This window comes from Xiphophorus couchianus, chromosome 19, assembly GCF_001444195.1.
Source record: "Xiphophorus couchianus chromosome 19, X_couchianus-1.0, whole genome shotgun sequence".
Taxonomy (NCBI): Eukaryota; Metazoa; Chordata; class Actinopteri; order Cyprinodontiformes; family Poeciliidae; genus Xiphophorus; species Xiphophorus couchianus.
In genome coordinates, this window is record NC_040246.1 from 11,134,436 (window position 1) to 11,155,002 (window position 20,567).

Genomic DNA, 20,567 nt, shown 5'->3' on the forward strand with positions numbered 1-20,567 from the left:
TCTAGATAATTAATGTGCAGTCAGTGGGCCTGTCGTTCGTTATCGGTCATTTTGATACTGTTCAATTTTCATCTCAACCTCATGCTTCTCTTAGGGAGCCTTGCTTCTCCGTTAGTTTTTATAAATCACACACCGAAACCCTGGTCAACGAGTGTCTGTTACTATCTTGCCTGGGGAAAGATGCTATCGCCTTGCAGCCGTCTTGCATCCTCTCATTATTCCAACATTATCCAGACACAAAGGCCAGGGAAGACTCTTGAAATTAGCATTTGTGTGGCATTTAAGTAGCAATATAAACCTGCTGTGAGTTGTGTGGCATTTGAGGTGTAAAATCATCCCGCTGTGAATTGCCATGCTCTTATTTGTTGCTCTCATTTGATATTATCTATACAGGTGACAATAACTTATCCACTTCGGTCTGTGTATTACTGGTGCAAATGATGAGAAGAATAAAGAAATGATGATCTGTATTTTCCATAGTGTTGTGCTGTTAAGAAGTGGCCTTGTATTGCAGATTCTAAAAACAGAGGACACTTGTTTCATGGCTTTTTCCCCCAAACTGTTTGCCTATAGGTTTAAAAATAGGCTGCTTTACCCTGAGCTGCATCACAGGGATGAGATTTGCGGTCCTAACAGGCCATGCAGATTGCCATTACTTATGCCTGACAAGCCTACCCTCTGATGTTTCCATACTGGCCTATTTTACAATATAAGCTGCTGCTGCTGCTGCTCACGCTGGTGCCGGGATTCGAATTTCCAAATTGGCTGAAAAAAAGCTTGTCCCGAGGTTATACTGAGGTTCTCGGAATGCACACGTGTTTGTCTGGCCTCTTCTGCAGAGGAAATGAAATGCAGAATACTGAAAAAGCAAATATTTTACCTGAGCCTGTCTATTGAGGAAAGCCCTACTGTTGTTTGTAGATATGCTTTTTGCAGTATAAAACAAAACCTGGATCTTGGCCTTTGGTCTTTTGGAGCATCTTATTTTTTATGCTTTCTTTAGCCTATAAGCTGGATTATTTGGACTGAATTAACTCTTAGATGAGTAAAAATAAAGCATTTTCTCAAGATAATTTGCTAATCAATCAAAATATATATTTTCAGCAACTGTTACTGTTACAGTTTTTTTATACAAAGCCACCTGCAGACTCAGATGATGATCTGAGACAAAAACAATTATAAACATTGACATTTTATTTTACTTTAACTAAAATAATAAAAAAATATTCTTCCTATAGTTCAATAGTGCATGTTCATTATGCCAGTATTCTAAAGGTGAAAATTATTTCCCTTGAAATTATTCTGTTTAAAATAAACAAAAATTATTCTGTTTAAAATAAACGCTCATACAATAAACGTTCAAAACAAAGGTTTTCAGAATTTCAGAAGACCGTCAAAACATTTGTCATTTAAAAGTCAAACTTAGATTTTTTTATTACTTAAATTCTTTTTATCAGCTTAACGTCCAATACATTCAGTAATGAGTGAAGCAGAATTTTAAAGTAGCAAGTAGACAATAATTATTGCATGCAATTATCAGGAACCTACTGGGAAGGTGTAAATAATGCTTTTAAATAAATAACTGTTTTTAATAAATCACAAGACTAGTTAGATTTTGACAAAAACATGAGACTGGGTTACAAACATAAATCATTTCTAATGGAATCCACTTACCTTTATGGAAGAAAGGCTTCTTCATGCCATCAGGAAGCCGGGCTTTGCGCTCAACACTATAACCATGACGTGGGCCGTGCTCTTCATGGGTGTACCTCACCCCGTCTCTTCTGGCTGCCTCAGCAGCCATTTTATCCCGCATTGCTTTGGCACGCTCCGACTCTAGTGCAATAGCTTTCTCTAGCAGGGACAGATTCCCCTTTGTCATGTCAAACACTTCCTCCGATCGGTCCGACGTCACCGAGGCCGTGTCCTCGTCAAAGTCCCGGTGGCTGTTGGTGTGATATCGCTCATCGTGTGCACAGCTAGAGAAGGCCTTGGAGCGTGGGCTCAGCTGCTCCTCAAGCTTCATGAGATTGTCCATGTCAGAATAGTTCCTATCAAGAGTCCGTCTGTCGTCTTGGCTGCTGTGGTAATCTCCATAGCCGTGATGCTGGGGTTGCTGATTGGGGTCCCCGCACGAGTAATGATTTTGCTGAGTTGGGCCATTTCGTTCATTGGGCTTTGTTTCACTAAGTTTTCGAGCCAAGTCGAAGCACTGGTTCCTTAGGCACTCCAGACTGCTTAAACACACTTCCTCATCACTGTTTTCTATTTGTCCATTACTGGAGGTCCTTATTTGACCACCATTATGTGCATTTCCACCATTGTGAGAACAGTCAGTGTCATCTCCGTTGCCGGACATTCTGTTCTCAAACTCCTGTCCATCTAAGCTGTCTGACAGAACCGCACCATGACCCTGTGCCAACAGTTTGAGAGAGTCCACCGTTTCTCGAACCACATCGCTGTCAACATCCAAACTCAGATCTTCTCGTGTTTCATCCCCTTCCTCCTCCTCTTCTTCCTCATCCTCTTCCTCCTCTTCGTCATCTTCCTCTTCATCCTCCTCCTCCTCTTCTTCTTCCTCGTCTTCTTCTTCCTCCTCTTCTTCCTCCTCATCATCTTCAGCACTGTGGGACGAGTTGCTGTTCATCTCAGACTCTGTCATGGCGCGATTGGCGGCATCTTCTGCGATCTTCCCCAAGTTAAGGAGGGACTTGGCCACAAGTTCGTCATAGTTTTCATACTCATCATTGTTGTTGTCATCCTTCTCTGTTGCAGGACCGGATTTTCCAACACCACCGCCTCCACCATTGTCTTCGTCCCCCTCACCAGTGCTCATCTGATCTTCCTCTGTTGGGAAGAAAGAAAAAGCATCTTGTAATTCCATTTCCGTCATTCTATTTTACAGCTAAATCGGATTTCTGGGCTTGGACCATCTAAATTGGATAAGGAACTCTTTGCTTCCCCTTAATAATTTACTTTGAGAGTCTTAACAGCAGCTTGTGTTCTAAATTGTGAATCACTACAGGAAGTTAAATGCAGTGGTTTAGGAAAGTTCCAGGCAAAGATGCTCTATGAATCATGTTTTTACAGTAGGCCCCTGATTCTTTCTGCACTATTCAGTACTGTGCAAACGTCTTAACTCATTTCATGAAAAAAATATTTCCAGTGAGGCAAGGATGTTGTAGTCTTTTAAATGGTATTGATCAATATTTGTTTAAGGTTTTTGGATGTTTTTGACAGTTTCTTTAGACTTAAGTGACTTACCTACTTAATCATATATTTTCACGTATATCAAAAGATCTAAAGCGTGTTTAATTGTGAAAACAGTTACCTCATCACAATATCTCAAGATAACTATTTTTAATCAGTGAGAATTAAAAATAGAAATTTCTTGTTTACATTTGAAGTTTGTATAAACTTTAAAAAATGGCTATTTTTGAAGTTTATACAAAGTGTGATTATGTTATAGAATAGAATAGAAGTACTTTATTCATCCCAGCAGGGAAATTACTTCGCAGTTACAGCATAGAGACAAGACACAATAACAACTACCACTGAGTAGTAGTTGTAGATAAAATAAAAATAAAAAATAAAATATAAAATGCTATAAATTGTAAAAATATGAAATGCTGTTAATATAAAAAGCAACTTAAGAGCAGTCCTTGCAAAGATTTAAAAAAAATGCAGATATGTATATGTAAATATATGTACAGCAAGTGTTCCATAGTGCAGTTGTGCAAAATCGGACTGATTAGTGCAGAACAATGATTTAGCTTTTATTGTACAGTGAGATGACATGTTTTAGAGTTGTTTTAGAGTATGAAAACAAGTCTTCTTAAATACTAGAGATGGGAGAAATCTTAATTAAAATGTTATAGTTTCAAGTTTTAAAGTCATTCTAACAGTGTTCCTAGTCAGTTTTCACATCAACATTTGCTATTTTTTCCAGATAAAACATTTTAAAATATTCTATACATGTGACTTCATCTAATAAAAAATAGATAAATCACAGATGGGTTCATACAACCTTTAGACAAAAGGAAAGGGAACAAATTTTAGAAACAGAAATCTTTTATATTCCATACTCTTTCCTTTTTCATAAAACTTAAAACAGATTTTGCACACTATGTAGTCATCCCATTTAACATACAATCCAACTGGAACTTGACACATGCCTATTCAGTCTATTATTTTCTATTGAAAAGGTAAATTCAAAGTCATAACATGATGTTCAAACAGTGACATGATGAACTTCAGTCAGCAGCTATTTATCATTTGCTTGTAAAGTTCTTTATTTTCATTAAATCATCAGTATCTTTACAATTTCTTTCAGTGCCTAATTGATTCTGGCAGACTGCAAAGGTTACTGAACCTCTTCTGTCAGTAATTTCAAGCACTCACTCCTGGAGCACTTCCAATCTCTCCTTTCACGTTTCCGACCTGTGCCGTTGAGAGCACATTGCTCATATTGGCACCACATTTGCCTTTTACATTCCTGTAGAGAAAACGCACCCGGAGATCCCCAATAACATGTAGCAAAAGGAACAAAAGTTTGCATCACCTTTGGTAACTTCAAAACCAGAAAGAAATGATGTTAATGAAAAAAAAATAATTTTACTACCATGACAAAACACAAAGATGTTTGAATATTTCTTGTGAAAATGGTCCTTGTTCTACAAAAGCTTTGTCATCTTTACACACATTTCTGCACATCCAAATTTAATGAGAGCAACACAGCTTTGCTGCCTGGCGGGTGAGGGCTTTAGAGCAGGAAGAGGGAACTGTCACGAATGACCAAGCACATATTTTGACAGCGAAAGGCTTCTTACAGAAACCTCGAGCACTAGGGGTTTAATTTTTGATGGTATGAAACATGGCACAGGAAAGCAATTTGAAGAGCAATCAAGGTACACAAAAGGGATATAGAAGCGACACAGATTAAGGAGGGAACAGAGGGATTGCCCTGCCCTGAACTGACGTTGTAGTAGCGACAATGGGTGTGCATGTGAATGAAAAACACAGAAAAGCTCCTGAATTTCGCCTGGAGATTGGTAACTGTGGGCCATCAGTAAATGGGGACAGCAAAGATGATGCATACCGGAAGAGGTCATACATCAAATCCAAAGCTCCGCTTTCAATGTTTAATAATTACAGAACGCTAACAAAGTAAGGGTGTTCAGAATTCTTTCTGGCAACAGCAATCTTGTACAACACTTATAAAGGGTAGGTACAGACAACTTGCCTTCGATAGAAGCAGACTGAGGTCAAAGAGATAGTGGCACAGTCTCAGTGTTCAAGATAAAATCTCAGCCATGGGCTCTAATGAAAAGTAGTCTGAAAAGATGTTTTCACATGTCTGCAAGAAAATAGGAGCACAGCGGCTGCGGTGATGCCACATCAACACTTTGGGTAGATGGAGCTGCACGCCAAACAGGGTTAACACACTTCTCTCTCTGAGCTTCACTCTTAATTGGACTTGAAGGCACTGTCAGGTCCAATCGTGATGCGTGGGTGCAAAGCCGAATCTGCTGGAGAGAAACCTGCCAGATCTCCTGTTTGGTGCATCACTGGGGGAAGGGGAGATAACAAACATATGGGGCAGGAGCTTCTGAAATCCCATTGCCAAAACTGGGTGGAATTTTGCAGTGTGTCTTCATGAGACATATATTCAAACTTGAGTGGCTAATGACTCAATTCTTATTATGTTAGAAGTTTGGTGATATTTCCTCAGGTAGGTTAAGATTTGTTCAGTGTAGAATGATCAAGTAAAGTTTCTACTACTCAAATAAATTTCAAGTTTTGAGTAGAGATTATTAAATACAATTCAGATTTCTTTGAAAATTATGCCTTTCAGGTTAGTGTCATGTTGAAAATGTCAACCCTGATATTTAGTTCATATCTTTAGAAAGTAGTTGAGTATGACAATATTTTTTCACAGGTCTTACACTGGGCACAGAGTGGGTGCCCACTCTCCACTGTCTGAACATGCAGCTATGAAATTCAAAACTCATCAATGAAAAGCTGCAAAAAAAACTTTGATGGCAGTCAGTATGAAACAAATGATAGATATTATTTCAGCTATAACTGCAGATGTTCTTCACTGTCTCACTTCATAGTTTGTAATCTTGTTGTCAGACATTTCTCCAACCCTTTAAAAAAATCCATGTCAGACATTTTTGAGAAGATAGTTTAAAAATCTTTTAAAAGTATTTGATGCTATGAATGAAAACACAAGTTCTCAAATTAAAATGAAATTGTACTGTGCATATTTAACCTAAAAATGGATATATGATAGCTTCTATTCTCATAAACTGGATTGATCTTAAGTGAATTTGCACTTGATTGATTTCTGTACAACGGCATATGGAATGAATCGGTTTTATCTGCTGTAATCTGGTATTATATAAACAAACTGAGCTGAAGTGATACTGAATTCAATTATGTGGTTCCAGAGTAATGAGATTTAAGCTTTCTGTGAACATGGTGGCATGCCAGGCTATCTCTGCTGCTGATCATACCAATAAAATCCTGGAGCTCATAACTCAAATGAAAAAGCAATTCTGGTTGCTTGAATACATTCATCATGGGCCTTTTGATATGGACCTACACAATCGGCTATATAAACTATAGTATATTGTTACAACTTCCTACCGTTGCTACCATTGGTTACACAAACTACATGAACACTTGTACAAAATAAAAGTTTTAGAATAATAATCTCAGAGAATCATGAGCCAGAGCACACAAAAAACAGTAAAACATTTTCTTCTGTTTAGGGGGGCCTTAAAGCCTATTCTTCGTTTTTGAAAACCTTCTTCTATAGGGATTTGTACAACCATGAAAAAAATTCACAAAATGAACCAAAATTGCTGAATTTATTTCTAACATTGTCCTTTAGCACTCTTACCTTGTGGCTGATTCTGCTCTCCGTCTTCCTCCTCTCCTTCATAGTCCACTTCCTCTATAGCTTCCTCGTCGTCCTCTTCTGCCTCCACCCTCACTTCATCGTTTTCCTCCTCTTCGTCTTGCTCCACCTCTACCTCCTCTTCTTCCTCTCCCTCGTCTCCCTCTCCTCTATCCTCATCCTCCCCGTCTTCATGCTCCATTTGTTCGACATTATAGTCCATGTAACCCTCCACGTCTTCCTCTTCAACTTCTCCCTCTTCCTCCACGGCCCCCTCATCATCTTCCTCTTCCCTGTCGTCCATCTCCTCTGTCCCGTCTGTCTCATAGCACTCCTCCATGGTGGAGTTGTCCATGTCATCCAGGTAGGTGCTCCTCTTCGGAGAGGTTTCCAGAGTTTGCCTGTCTAGACCCTTCCTCTTCTTGGCCAAAGGACAGCCATACACACTGCCGAAGACAAATGAGAGTACCTGTTAACAATGTTAGCTAAATATAGTGACCTACAAAGATTATATCCCTTAATTTTCTTAAGCTGTTACATTAGAAATGCAATTTTTTCTAAATTAAGTTTTTGTGATAAACCAACACTTGATAGACCAGTTGCAACATAATTGTGAGTTTAACGACAATTAAATAGTTAGAAATCAATTGTTAAACTAAAGCTAACAGAAGTCTTGCTTCATGTTTGCCTTAATTTATGCAGGGGAGACAGAAATCACAGTAAAACATGGTGGTGACAGAATCTTGCTGTGGGAAAACCTTTTCCTTCGTAGGGACAGAAAAGCTGCTCAGAGTTAATGGGAATATAGATAGAACTTAATGTAGGGCAGTACTTGAAAATAACTGTTAGAAATCTAGCTAAAAGACTTAAAACTGGGTTGGAGGTTCACCTTCCTCCAGGACAATGACCCCAAACATTCAACGTGGGCTAAAATCTAGTGGTTTATATAAGAGCATAGTCATCTTCTAGTCAACATGTAAACATATAACACAATTGGGAATCTGTGGAAAAACTTGAAAACTAATGTCCATTCATCTAATCTTCCATTCATTGTGACTGAGCTTGAGCTATATTACAAAAATGTTATTCTTGAGATGTGCAAAGCTGGAAGAGGGATACCTCCAAATACTTGCAATCACAGTGAAATGCAGATCTGCAAAGTATTGACTCGTGAGGAACCCAAAGGAGTAAATGACACTTTTTAAAAAATTTCTCCAAGAAAAAAATAAAATTAAAAAATGTGTCTTTTTCATTCCAATCCCCCCAAAATACATAAACATTTGTAGTGATGAAATGCCAAAGTGTGAAAAGCATTCAAGTGGTACAAATACTTTCATGAAGTACTGCAAATATCATTGCTCATGTTAACCTTTATTTTGTAAAGTTTATTTGCAACATTTTGAAAGGAGTTCAATATTGCAGGGTCACAGATGGAAAACAGAGCATCTCAAGTTGTTCTGCCGAGACAGATATCAGGCTTTAATTAGATGTGCTCATTAGCTATTGAGTTGTTATGCTAACGTGATCTTTTTTTTCTTACATTCCCTCACACATGAAGCCCTAAATGAACCAAAGCAAAAGATTTAACATCAGCTTATCCTTAGGCGAAAGAACACCACAATGCCTGCCCTGCAAACACCTCCAAACTCAATTTAGAGTTGTGAAACTTGTTGTGAAAATCTGTGTATTTGCTCAGGCTGTTGATCAGAAGTATCTTATTCCATTTGATTCATCAAACCTGAGAGAGTCCTGAAGCATGTGCCTGATTTCAGAAATCACCCACACAGTCAGTGTTTTGAGCTTTTTGAGCTGTCAAATGAACCCAAAAGGCTCTGGTCACATTCACTCAGCTATGAAATATCCCCAGCTTCTTTTCTGTGCACAACATCAACACTAAAACAAGAAACTTTAAGTGAATGGTGAGATTTGAACTGAAATAACAACAGCAAACTGATAAGTCTACACCACCTATTTTTCTCATATTCCAATCCAGTTCTATTCAATAGCCTATCCCTACTCAGTCAGTCAAGGCTAAATCTCGCCCATTCTGGGGATTCCTTAATGGTCTGACCCCCTGCACCACCCGCGACCAGGGGCCTCATTTCATTAATCTAAGCCTACATGGAAACTCATTCCCTGCCTGACAAACTCTCCCCCCCAGGGCAGCGAGAGGGTTTGTGGGACAGTGAGGGGGGGGGGGGTTGAGACTGAGCTGCAGCACAGTGATCAATAGTGCTTGTGACCAAACATCTCGAAAGCACATTAAAATGCCACTCATCCTGGCTCCTCTGTTCCATGGCCCTCTCCAAATAAATCAAGGGCCAGTCCCAGCAGGCAGGTGGGCAAGCAGGAGAGGAGGGGCAGAAAGGGAGAGAAGTGGTGTGAAAGGTAGATAGACACGGGTTCTCACTCCCTCCTCTCCTGCTTTGTCACCTAGCCTTGCTTTTCTACCTGTTTTTTTTTTTTAACAATAAAACAGTCTGAAGGCAATGTTTCTTGTCAAGCTTTGAGCTGCAATGTGGCTCTGTGCCTGACAGGTCTTAATGCAACTACATCCAAAAATAAAAAATAAAAAAGGCCATGTTGTTGAACTGAATAATTGCTGAAACATCAGCTAATGGACAGCAAATAATATGAGGTGGGCTGTGTATTTTTTCATTAAAAGGAGTCAAGTACGCATTATTATTTTAGGGGCAGGCTTGTACAACCACTGGAAGTGTACCACCTTAATGTGCGCAAATGAATTTTAATTGCAGTGGTGACAGGACAGTGCAGTGTGGCCTTCCTTTGTCAGATTAATAGTTTCCCCAACAATATCAGCTTGTTCTTGTAGAACCACAGAAGGTGAATTTTTATTCCCAGAGGGAGGTTTTTGGGATCTCTAAAAACGAGAAGCATTTGATGGGTTCTTGTTGTGCTCAGTACATATTTTGTGACATGTCTGTCGCATATTCTAGAATGATTAGTTGTTGTTGGCTATTTTAGAAATGAAGAAAGCTTTCAAATGTCATGCTAGGTGTATTAATACTGTTATCTATAGCAGCGTTTCCCAATTCCGGTCCTCAGGCCCCCCTGCTCTGCATGTTTTAGATGTGCCTCTATTCCAGAGCAGCTGATTCAAATGATTACATGACCATCAAGTGCTGCAGAAACCTGTTGATCACCCATATATTCAATTCAGGTGTGTAGCAGAAGGGAAACACCTAAAACATGCAGGGCAGGGAGGCCTGAGGCCCGGAATTGGGAAACGCCGATCTATAGCATTAAATGTTGATAGCTAATATGTTGAACTTTCAATATGAGTCTCTTTTATCCAAATAAATTATTTCAGGTTTTGAAAAAGGTGAAAGTGAAAGCCATCACAGCCTTAAGATGGATATGATATGATAGGCTGTTATAGATTGTTTACATTTTTAAAAACTAGACCTCTAGCATGTGAAAAAAAATGCTTTATAAACATAGTAAAATTTTTCTAATGCAACATAGCTCTTATCTTACCAAAGTCAATTTATGACTGGTTGACGAAGTTTAACTATGGAGATATCGACTTTCAGATTGCCAGCTACTACGGTATCAGCATGGATACCATGGGCTAATCAGCGAATGTGGTGAGATGCCAGTTGAATCGATCGCGTGCAATACCCGGCTGGATCTGGCTTGTACCACCCAAGAAGTGGTTCCAAAGATGGGGAGGAATCTGACAAGATCTCTGAATGGAGACAAATCTGACTGGGGAAGAACTGATTAAAGCCATGTTTGTTGTGCATCCCTCCAACGTATGCACCAGAACGAACGCTGCAACCTCAGTATAAAATTCTGCCCAACAAAACCTTTTTTTTGTTGGGCAACATATTTTTTTAACAAATCTAAAATGGTATCTGATAGGTGCAGGATAGGTACTGCAGTTCTCACACCCCATGTATACTATTCCTATGCCCAAAATCTAACACATTTAACAAACAGTTTCTCAGATATTAAAGCAAATACCCTAAGATTACATCAGGCAATCTCATACTGCATTTTACTAACTGTCTGTCTGATTATACATCAATATATTGACAAACAGAGCAAAATAGACACAGCGTGATAACAGCATCATTAACATAATTTTCTTTGGTTTGAGAAAACTTTATAAACTGCTGTTCAATCTTAGATTTTTACAGTTAATTTTATGTTGAGTGTTGTTTAATTGTCAATTTTAGTATTCTAAATAAAAGCCAGCAATACAACAAAGATTGTTTTGTGGATAGGCATGATCATGAGGCAAACTTATTTGATAAATTAGAAACCGATTGGTTCATGAACAGTGCTATAATTCACAACAGCTTATTATCGCTGTAAGAGCTGAGCTCTTAAGTCTCCTTTAGATGTCGGGCTGTTGCTATATGATGAAAAGGTATGTTTGCCTTGCTCCTAGCGAGCCCCATGATGACTAAACCTGCAGGAAGCCTCCGCAGCTTCCCACGTTCTTCCAATCCTGCCACAGAGTGACCTTGTCGGCAATGTTCCTCATCACAGGCCTTGCATCCCACTCACTGCACTTAGCAATTAAAATTCCTCAAGTAATTAAATGGTATTTTACTTGAAAAGAGGACTAATTCAGCTGGAAATGTGAAGAAAAAACAAGACAATGAGAAAATACTGCACCATTCTAAGTTGCTTTAACAACCCCCACCTCCCCACCCCCCTCCTGGCAGAATGACAAAAATCTTCCGAGAGGCGCGTGCAGGATGGGAGGCAGCAATCAAGAGCAGAAAAGAGCTTCAGACCACAAAAAGACCACTTGATTTTCTATAAAGTGGGCATCCTTAGCATTACAAGATGGAACAAATTCTATTACAGTGTGAACAAGAGGCCCCCTTAATGCAGAATAGCCCCGTCAGGAGGCATTGTACTGAACGGGCTCCAGTTCCTGGAGAATTAACGTGAAACAGGGGAGAGGAGTGGCAGGAGACAGAGAGCTCCTGTTTGGCTAATTTCAGTCGACAGTTGAGCGACTGCTGGAATGCGACACCGTTCCACGGTGCCTTTATTAGCAGTCATATTAGCGGCTGTTCGCAGTGGGGGCAAAAGCTTTAGCCGGTCATTAGCATCACACACTATTTGTCTCCCTGATGCACGGATGAAGGTGCTGTAGCTGCTCCCCCTGCCTCCTTTCTCCTTCATCTTTTCTTTCTGCCATCTTTATGTTCGCCATTCCTACATTCCTCTGCATTATTTCAATATTTTAAGATTTTCAAGCGTAAATTGCTCTCTGCATTACTATTCGCGCCATTTTTCCCTAGTTTCTCTAACACTGCTACTGTCTTCATTGCACTTATTCCTCCACAGAGCAGACTGGAGACAGAGGGAATGCACCACCTCCGACTGTGCTCCCTATCCAGCAAGAGGATCTATAGACACGTGTGGCAGAGCCCCGTCTCCATGGTGATACCCTCCAGAAACCCACGAGGGATTCGCCATCCTCACAGCCAGTCAGCCAGCCAGTGAGGAAAAATGAGAGAGAACGGCAGGCAGGGAGAGAAAATGAGGGGTGGGGAGGGAAATTAGAGGCTATAGGAGGTGAGACAGATGGGAGAATGTATGCTTTTTTGTGCATTTCTGTATGGAGGCCTCTTTCATGTGTGCACAAACCTGGGAAATATAGGATATAGGAGGGATAAAGAAAAGGAAGGTTTTGCGTGTAAAAGAGGAGTGAGGATCATTTCAGAGCTGTCAGGCTTCTCCCAGTAGCAGAGGAGAACAAAAGGCAGTGTCTTGGTGCAGGAGGCTCAGTAAGTGCATGGCAGACGCCACGATATGGGGCGTTTGCTGGCAGCTCAGTCTCCAGCTTGCATATTTGCTGTTTTGGTCCATTCATGAGCACAGGAATGACAACCAGACTCATAAAATATCACCTCAAATAGCCTTAGTCTTGACATAATTCCCATCTATGAAGCTCAAATGATGCTTGCGTATAATAATGTGTCTTCCTGGATTTACAAAGCCAACATTTGACAAATGACACTCTTCCTTGATCAATGGTGCTGAAATAACAGACATGCTTTTCACTGCAATGGCATAACAACTGCTGGTTTGGGTAATTTACAAAAGGCCAAAAACTGATGTGAGTGATGTCTTAAATTTATACCTCATGTCATGATTTGAATATTAGTTGTGCTCACCCTTAGTCAATGCTTAAAGAGATGCACCCAGTAGAGTTTCATTGCTACTTCTGAATAGAAATGAAAATGAAAATATGAACTTAATTTTCTGGTCAGTGAATGCAACATGCTAAAGTAAAATTGGGCAGTGCCAACAAAAACACAGTTGAAGTTGTTACTAAGTGAAATGGCTATATTTTTAGTACTCACAGGGTGTTAGAAATGAAATACAAAAAAAAGCTGTTAGAAGTTAGAAGCTACGGTTTGTACCTTTTTTTTTCTTTGTAAGCATGTTCATTGTTTAATTAGGCTACTGATTAACCTAAGCCAGTAAAGATATATCAGTATACAGCATGAAAGCTTTATATTGACCCAAAGTTATCCTAGTTTATCATCTTGAGAAGTCCATTTCTCAACATGCTGGCTTTTTATCTTTTGGCAGTCTTTTGAAATTATAATGGTAAAGTTGTACTCAGCAGGAAACACACATTATGTGTGTTTTTTATAGTAAGTCCTAATACTTGTGCTAATGGACCATATACGATCAATGCTAAATACACAGAAACATAAGGACGGAGCCTTCTGTCTATCTTTTGTGTTCCTTTCTTGCATTTTTTAGCTCTTCGTCAAGGAGTTTGGGGATGAATGCCCAAACACAACAAAGAAATCAATACTACCGATAATTGTGGGGCAGTTTAGCACAACAGAGCTCACATTTTATCAGCAAAAGAAACAAAGAAAAAGACAATGACAGAAATGGTTCCACCTGTCACTCCACGATCTGTACTGGATGCACAATCCGTACCATCAGCTTATTTCTGCTGAATTGGACAAAGCTATTGATTTGAGTGGAATTTGTAGAAAAATATATAATGCAAAAATAGAAAGAAATTCTAGAAGATTTGAAAAACGGTAGTGAACAATAATCTGTCTTGTCAAAGAGTAAATTTACAGACCTTAAAAAGAAATCAGAAAAACATCTAAAATTAGAATCAGCGAGAACTTCCCTAGAACCTTTTTTTTCCCCCACACAGCAAGTTCTAAAGTTCCCACAAAGCTCCAACTTCTTGTCCCCGTATGGTCAGTTCTGGCTCCAAAAAGGATGACAGGCAAATGCAAAATATAATTCTTGAAGTTCACAAACCTATCAATAATATAAACTTGGTTCCTTTCATTTTTGTACAGTCTTCTACTCCTCTTCTCAACTTATCTGTACATGTTTCTGCCCAAGCACAGCACAATGACAAGCAACCTTTCCAGTTGGCAAGTTCCATGTGTTTAGGAAAATCTTCCAACATTTATCCACTAAACCCACCCAAAGTGTTGGCTGCTCATTTTTTCTGCCTTGTGTGCTAATTACCAAACCAAAGTGTTTTTGTTGCTTAGTTAGAGGTTTTTCTCTATGGTGGAGAGCAAATTGGAACCACTGAAGATAGGAGGGATGAATCAGGATTGCACAGATCATTTATGTTTCACCAGGGATTTCACTAGAGATGCCAAAATTTTGATTCTGATTTGCAAAGGGAAAGGGACGTAGTTTACAATGTTTTCTTCATTCAATGTTAAGCTGGATTTAATTCTTGTTTAGATATTCTTTTGACTCCATTTTGTCTTACATCTTCACATAAAGTACCTTTTGCTTAAATATGTTTGCCATCTTTATTGGTGGCTGCCAAAGAAATGAAGGGATATTGAAGTGACATTTCACAGAATGCAGTCTGCGAACACGTTTTCTGTGTTTTAATCTGAATAAGACCCAATAAAACACATTTATTTATTTAAATAGTCATATTTAATAAATTGGAATATTATGGAAAACAACATGTATTTCAGTAACTCAAAGTAAAACACATTACATAGATTATTCATACACAGATATTTTAACTAATTCGCTTACAACTAATGAAATCACAATATTTTAGATTAGAATGTTACATTGGCACAATAAAAGTGTTTAGTACAGAAATGTCGCTAAGGAAAAGTATGTTTATTATCTGATTAAGGGTTGTTACATAAGCCTCATCAACACATGTTCAGATTTTTTTTAATATGATGGGATTTTTGGGAAAGAAAAATTCATACTAATTTTTATTAATCTTTATATTTTTGTTTCCTGTATGTTTTCCAGAAGACTGTGCAGCTCTCGTTTCCAACTGGAGACTGGCCATGTCAATCCCCCCCATCCCAAAAGAAATAGTCTTGACTGGTGTAGACCAAGTGAGAGACACCGCTCAACATTTGTCAGAAAACTGTATAGTTATATTTTGATATTTTATTAAATAATCTGTGTATTTACAGTAATAAGTGTTTAAGTAAAAAAAAATTATCATAGTCCTAAACTTTGAAATGTATCTCTTTGTAAACATGTTGTTTATGTCACAGATGCATACAACTTTAAGACAGCTGCATTATCAACTAAAAGAATATTAGTATTTATTATACAAGCTATTTTACATAATTCACTTGAGGAAGTCCTGGGGAGGAGAGCTCATCGAGCAGCTGATTCTAGACTGTAATGTGGCTATCTGTCATCCTGCTACTAAAATCACTCCCGGATTAGCCAGGTAAGGAGTCTTTCCACCAGCGTAATGACTTCAATCAATCACCTCGACTCTCAGATGCATAAGGAAAGAACAGCTAGGTAGCTGCTTGCCCATCAGCCATTTTCTGAGGAGGACTTCCCTCTTCTTTTTTTTTTTTTTTCATCTGTCTACCGAAGCCACTGAGGAGGCTGTCACAGTAGCTGTTTGTTTGGAAGAACTGATGGAGTGATGAAGCAATCTTTGGCTTTGATGAACCACCTGAGTGAAGATATATTAGCTGTGTTTCTATTTTGTTTATTTCTTACCTGCTGTGGAACATAATCATTACCTGATTAGAGCCAATAAAATACATTACAAATTCTTATCACTAAGTGCCTTATCGGAGTTCTTCACATTCTGTTTGCATGTAAGAAAACCAGAGTGATTTGCCAATTATCAATTGTAAAGTAATGATTACAATACAGGCGGTAGAATAAAATTAAAGGGATACAAAGGAAACTGAATCAATATTTTTAAAGAATTTAAGAAAAGTGCTGAAAATAAAAATAATTAAATCGCAACGGGAAAACTTCTCCTTTTGTTCTATTAGCAATTGATTTATATTTTTTCTGGCCGAGTCAGTATTAGCATGGTAAAAATATAGCCCCTTGTTCTGCACTTCTACTGTTGAGAAATGATTGCTTCCTGGATTTTGTTGAAGGATTTTGTTGCAGTTTTAAACTTTACCCAATTGCTATTGTTTGGCTGTGATGTATGTAATGCACCAGTTTGATGCTTTGAAGCTTACTGGAAATCTCTCTTCCTACACTGCAAACAGAGAACTGCCAAGTCAAACGAAATGGCTGGAAATGTTAATTCAATATTTTTGGAAATTTGGTCAACATGGACTAAATGACTGTATTTACTTCCTCCGTTGCCATTGACAAACTACAGCCCTCTGTGATAAGCAGAATACAGTGAAGAAAACCAATATCAATGTACTTAACTTCTGTTCACTGATTGGACTGGTTGAAATTCAAATGGAGAAATTAAAATGGAGCACTGAACAAACATGGGAATTGAATATTGTTACACATTTTTCTGTGACTTTTTAACTTATCTGCAAAGAGCTTTCAAGTAAGATACAATTGCTGGAAATTCTGATGGTGACACTGACTATTAAGTGTCACCATCTGGAAAAACATTTACTACTGGAAAGTAGTAACTTATTGGTTTAAAAAGTTTATACCATTATTATTATTCAATTATTTGCTTTATCTCATTTGGAATGTCCAAAATTACCAAGTAACACCTGTTACATTATTGGTTTCAACAAGGTATGGTAAGTACGGTTTGATTCCCTAAGAAAATTATTATTGAATTGATGAGTGTTTTCTAGATTTTTATCAAAATGAAAAGTAGACAAATATTATAGGTAACAAGTCACAAAAAGGGCAATACTCAGAAGGTGTACATCTTTTCATGTGATTTGTTAATTATAACCATCACAACCAGCTTTGGTGGTTACAGTAGTTCCTCAATAACATAACAGAGTAAAGACTCTTCCTTTTATGAGGCCAATTCTGTTTCATATTTGCTAAGCCTCGTCTTGCCACCAGTGGAGGAGGGCTTTATGACACTGATGTAATTCTGTTGGCAGCTGCTGTGTAAGGGAAGGCATGCCGGAAGGAGGAGGAAGAAAGATCCAGAAATGGGTATGAAATGGGTTCAGAGGTTAGGGGTCAGGATGAGCCTGAGCCTGGAGGTGGCCCTGAGTCGCTAACCCATTCAGAAAGCGCCACCTCCCCTCTCCACTGCCAAGGTCCCACCCACCCCCAAGTCCCCATGGCACGCTCGGCACTAACCGTACATGATCTGCCATTCCCTTTGATGTTGTTCCACCGGGAGGCAGTTATAAAAATAAAAAAGAAAAAAAGCAGGGATAGGAGAAAAAAAAAAGCATAAACACCACCTGTTTATCTGACGTCAGGTAATGTCAGAAAGGCAGTTTGCAGGCTTGTCATAAAGCACAGAAGGCAAATGAGGGGGAGCATTTACAAAGGGAAAAAATAAACAAATACGTGCACACCACTGTAAATTTGGCAGCCGTACTGTTGAAGGGCTTTCAAAGACTGCTTTAAACTGTGTTAGAGGACAGAATATGCAGCAGAACAAATAAATAAATTAATTAAGTTCTAGCAGGCGAAGAAAGAGACTCGGTGATGTAGAGTAGACAATATAATAGTGTTTTAGTGAACTGTCATTACAGCAGTGATTGTATTTGAGCAGACCAATCTGTGTCCGGCTCAGTCGTGCTGCTGAAGTGATAACAGCTGAATCAGAGCTAAACTGAAATGAACCCCGAGGCACCATGCACAGTCTGAAGTGTATAAACTAATGACAAAGCTGACAGATCCAACCAGCTCAGTTCCTTTCAACCCCAGCCCACACACTTTCGTTTTTTTTGGTGATATAAAGCTTTCCCATTAAATATGGAAATTTCTGTTTCGGTGACAGATACTTCACGGAGGGGGGCTGATGGCATGCACTGTGTTTTTTGGAACGGGAAGTGGCAGATTTTGATTAATGCGACCTTATCTGGTGCTGCACATGGAGACAGAGGGCTTCCTGAGCTTGGTGGGGGTGGATGGATGCCTGTTCTTTTCTTACCAGCCATCTCTCTCTTCAATTTGATATTACTCTGCATTTCTTCTGTTTTCATTTTGCTTTTGTTTTTCCTTTGCCGTTGTCATCCGAATTCTTGCTTTACTGCATGCTTTTCTAGGCCATCTGGTGATACTACATGACTCCTCTTTGGACTCCCTATCATTGCATCTCAGTCAATTAGAATATATGTTACTCAATCAGGAGGAAGAGTTCCCACTTATCAGTTGTCCATCAAACAGTAACTCACCTCCATATGGAGGGTAAGTCACTAAAGACCATTGCTAAAACATTCAGGAATGAATGAAGAAGTGGTTAATGTTGGAACAGAGATTGTTCCAACATTGAGTGGTTTATAAAGCAAAGCTCATTCAAGACCTTTGTAGATACACACAAGGTGAACATTGCCACTACAGACACATATAACTTTTCCATTGCTTGTGCTAAACCACTCCAGAATCAATGGAGTGATTTCTGGCCAATCAACTAACTTGCCTGACCCAAACCTCAAATGTATGGAGGAAGATGAGAGACACCAGACACAATATTGCAGATATGCTACAGGCTGATATTAAAGCAACCTGGGCTTTTCTTAACATGCTCTGTGCCACACTGTACTGTAAAGTACCAACCAAGTATGTGTGCGTGAACTGTACATCTCAGGGACATACCAATATGTTTCAGTACAAAAATATTTTTGTATAAAAATAATCTTATTAAATCGGTATTAAGCAATATTAGAATTAGAAGCCATAATAAAAATAATAAAAATGATTAGGAATTAAGCCTTGAAATAGCCATATAATTTGGTAATATATCATAAAAGTTTCACTTTTTGAATCAAATGACTGAATTAAGTAAATTTTTAGTGATATTCTTATTTACTGAGATACACATATAGATGTATTTGGGCTGCTTAATTCCATCTATAGTTTCCAAATCCTCCTCCTTCTCTCCTTGTCCCTGCCAGAGACTGAGGTGCAGTGGTGCCGCTTCCCTCTGTCGCTCCATCACTCCCTGGCCCACTTCCAATGCTTTTAGTGAGAGCTATCTGTCAAGTTATGAATAATACAGGCCCAAGGCTGGTGTTAGCTTGCTAGCTAGCTATGTGGAATCCAAATGAGGTCTACAGCAGGAAGAGAGCACTTGACTTTTAGCTCGCTACCACGCTCTCCCTACCAAGACAGGCAATTACTCAGCCCACAGCCCCAGCTGCAGCCGTGGCAATCATAAACGTAACCCCTCACATCCCTGTCTGCATACACGTTCTGAAGCTGGGCACATTTTGCATGTATAAGCACACACTCCAATCCCCAGGTTCCAACAGTGCTACAATTGTCTATGCACAGACACAAAACAAAGCTCACTCGACTTACATGACAGTAAATCCATATCTATTCTGGGGGTTGGAGGGGCGAAAATACAGTGTGCATTTAGAAATTTTCCATAAAGTGCAGAGTGATAAATGAGCCGAGCACTTTTGAAATTGTTTTTCATGGAGGACAACGAGAAACTGAAGGAACTGTGTCTGTCACTCTGCTGTCGGGAGTTTGAGACATGAGCTCCAAAAATCTATTAATCAACGGCGGAGTTCCTTCATCATGTCTTATCTGTTAATTAACAGAAGACGCAGCGTCCACCTTTATCGTGCTCATTCCACAGGGCTATCACGTGTATCAGGTATATGACACATGCATGGTTGCATAATTAGCTTTGCACCTAGGCATCTTTAGGTGACAGTGTTAACCCATCCATCACTGCTTCTAATCATCTGCTGGAGAAGAAGTGTGGGATGTAATTACAGAGTGCTAGGCAACGACAGGCTTCACAGGTAAAAATAGTCACGCAGGATGAGAGACCTCGGTATGTGTTTGGCATGTGGGGTGTGTGTGTGTAGTATGCATACCTGTGAGTATTGAGGTAATGAGATCTAGTTAGTGATGCTCCAGAGTGTCTTATTAACAAATAATAACAGCACTCCTTTGTTTTTTACTTCTCCTCCCATCTATTATTCACACCTCACAGATTTACTCATGATTCATTTATAGGAGCATCTTGTGCAACCTAGAAACTAAATGTCACCCAAAACATTCCCTGTTAGGTGCATCTGAGAGCATGTACATTATGTTTCTCCATCTGAGATGCGTACAAAGACACAATTCTCAACTAGGTTTAAGCATGTGGGTTGAATCTAGCTGTCGCAATCCAACAAGATTGTGGGGGGGGGAAATGGGATCCAGCTTTGCCTGCATGTGCACACACACATAAGAACCAGTGACAGAGTGCTATTGAACCAGATGAGTTGGATCTTGCCGGATCAGTAACGAGGGCTGT

The 20,567-nt window shown here is 39.1% G+C and overlaps 1 protein-coding gene across 7 annotated transcripts in view; it reads right to left on the reverse strand.

Annotated features, from left to right (window-relative positions):
• myt1lb (myelin transcription factor 1-like, b) overlaps positions 1-20,567 on the reverse strand; it is a 123,341-nt gene that overhangs the window by 31,060 nt on the left and 71,714 nt on the right. For all 7 annotated transcript variants that reach the window (XM_028000855.1, XM_028000859.1, XM_028000854.1 and 4 more), the window contains 2 exons: positions 6,908-7,350; positions 1,675-2,847 (listed from right to left, as the gene is read on the reverse strand). In XM_028000855.1, coding sequence (XP_027856656.1) covers positions 1,675-2,847; positions 6,908-7,350 — 1,616 coding nt within the window. The remainder of the gene's footprint in view (positions 1-1,674; positions 2,848-6,907; positions 7,351-20,567) is intronic.